This window comes from Elephantulus edwardii, unplaced genomic scaffold (assembly GCF_000299155.1).
Source record: "Elephantulus edwardii isolate Elephantulus edwardi_28Jun2011 unplaced genomic scaffold, EleEdw1.0 scaffold00217, whole genome shotgun sequence".
Lineage (NCBI taxonomy): Eukaryota > Metazoa > Chordata > Mammalia > Macroscelidea > Macroscelididae > Elephantulus > Elephantulus edwardii.
In genome coordinates this window covers 2,046,145-2,047,068 of record NW_006399967.1, presented here as the reverse complement: position 1 = coordinate 2,047,068, position 924 = coordinate 2,046,145, and the positions used below count along the sequence as shown (strand labels likewise).

At 67.0% G+C, this 924-nt stretch overlaps 1 protein-coding gene across 1 annotated transcript in view; it reads left to right on the top strand.

Annotated features, from left to right (window-relative positions):
* Positions 1-924, top strand: part of DOT1L (DOT1-like histone H3K79 methyltransferase) — a 40,525-nt gene that overhangs the window by 36,588 nt on the left and 3,013 nt on the right. The window contains exon 29 of the mRNA XM_006897979.1: positions 270-372. Within this exon, the coding sequence (XP_006898041.1) occupies positions 270-372 (103 nt within the window). The remainder of the gene's footprint in view (positions 1-269; positions 373-924) is intronic.

The window sequence follows — 924 nt, the reverse complement described above, 5'->3', positions numbered from 1 at the left end:
GGCATGCCGCCTCCTTACGCCGCGCCCCTCCCGGGGGTTAAGCCGCGCTAGAGGGCCCGCTTAGCTAGCCGTTCGTATTGTGTAAGGTAAGGCCAGAGCCGGGCGTCCCCCGCCAGCCGGCACTGGGCAGGGTCCACCCGGGGGCTGTGGGGGGACCTCACACTCAGAGCACGTCGTGGACGCAGGAAGTACTGGAGAGGGCCCAGCTGTGCGTCCCTTCTGGGCCGGGGACAAGTGTCGGTCACCTGAGTGCCCCCCTGAACGCTCTGGGGGTCAAGCCCTTGCCTCCAGGCTCCTGGTGCCCACGCTGCAGGCTCATGGGAAGCTGCTGGCTGTTTGGAGGGCCGGTGTGGGGTGGGCTGCCTCCATGGCGTGAGCTCTGAGGCCTGCAGTAGACGTGGTTCTGTGTGGCGGTCGCCTGTCCCTCGGTGACAGGAGGAAGTGGTGATGGCTCAGTGTAGAGGCGGCCCGCCCCGCTTAGTCTCAGGAGATGGGGGGGAGTTTGTATGGAGGGCACTCGCCCCCCACATTGACAGGAGACAGTGGGGGTGGCTCTGTGTGGAGGGCACCCACCCCCCTGTGACAGAGGAGACAGTGGGGGTCTCTGGAGGGTGCCTGCACCCCTTAGTGACAGGAGACAGTGGGGGTGGCTTCGTGGAGATCGCCTGCCCCCTTCACTGACAGTGGGGGTGGCCCCGTGTGGAGGGCATGTGAGCCCCTCAGTGATGGAGGAGACAGTGAGGGTGACCCGGTGTGGAGGGCATGTGAGCCCCCCCTGTGACGGAGGAGACAGTGGGGGTGGCTCCATGTGGAGTCGCCTGCCCCCCTCACTGACAGAGGGCATGGCCTCGAGTGGAGGGCACGTGAGCCCCCGTCATGGAGGAGACAGTGGGGGTGACCCGGTGTGGAGGGCACGTGAGCCCC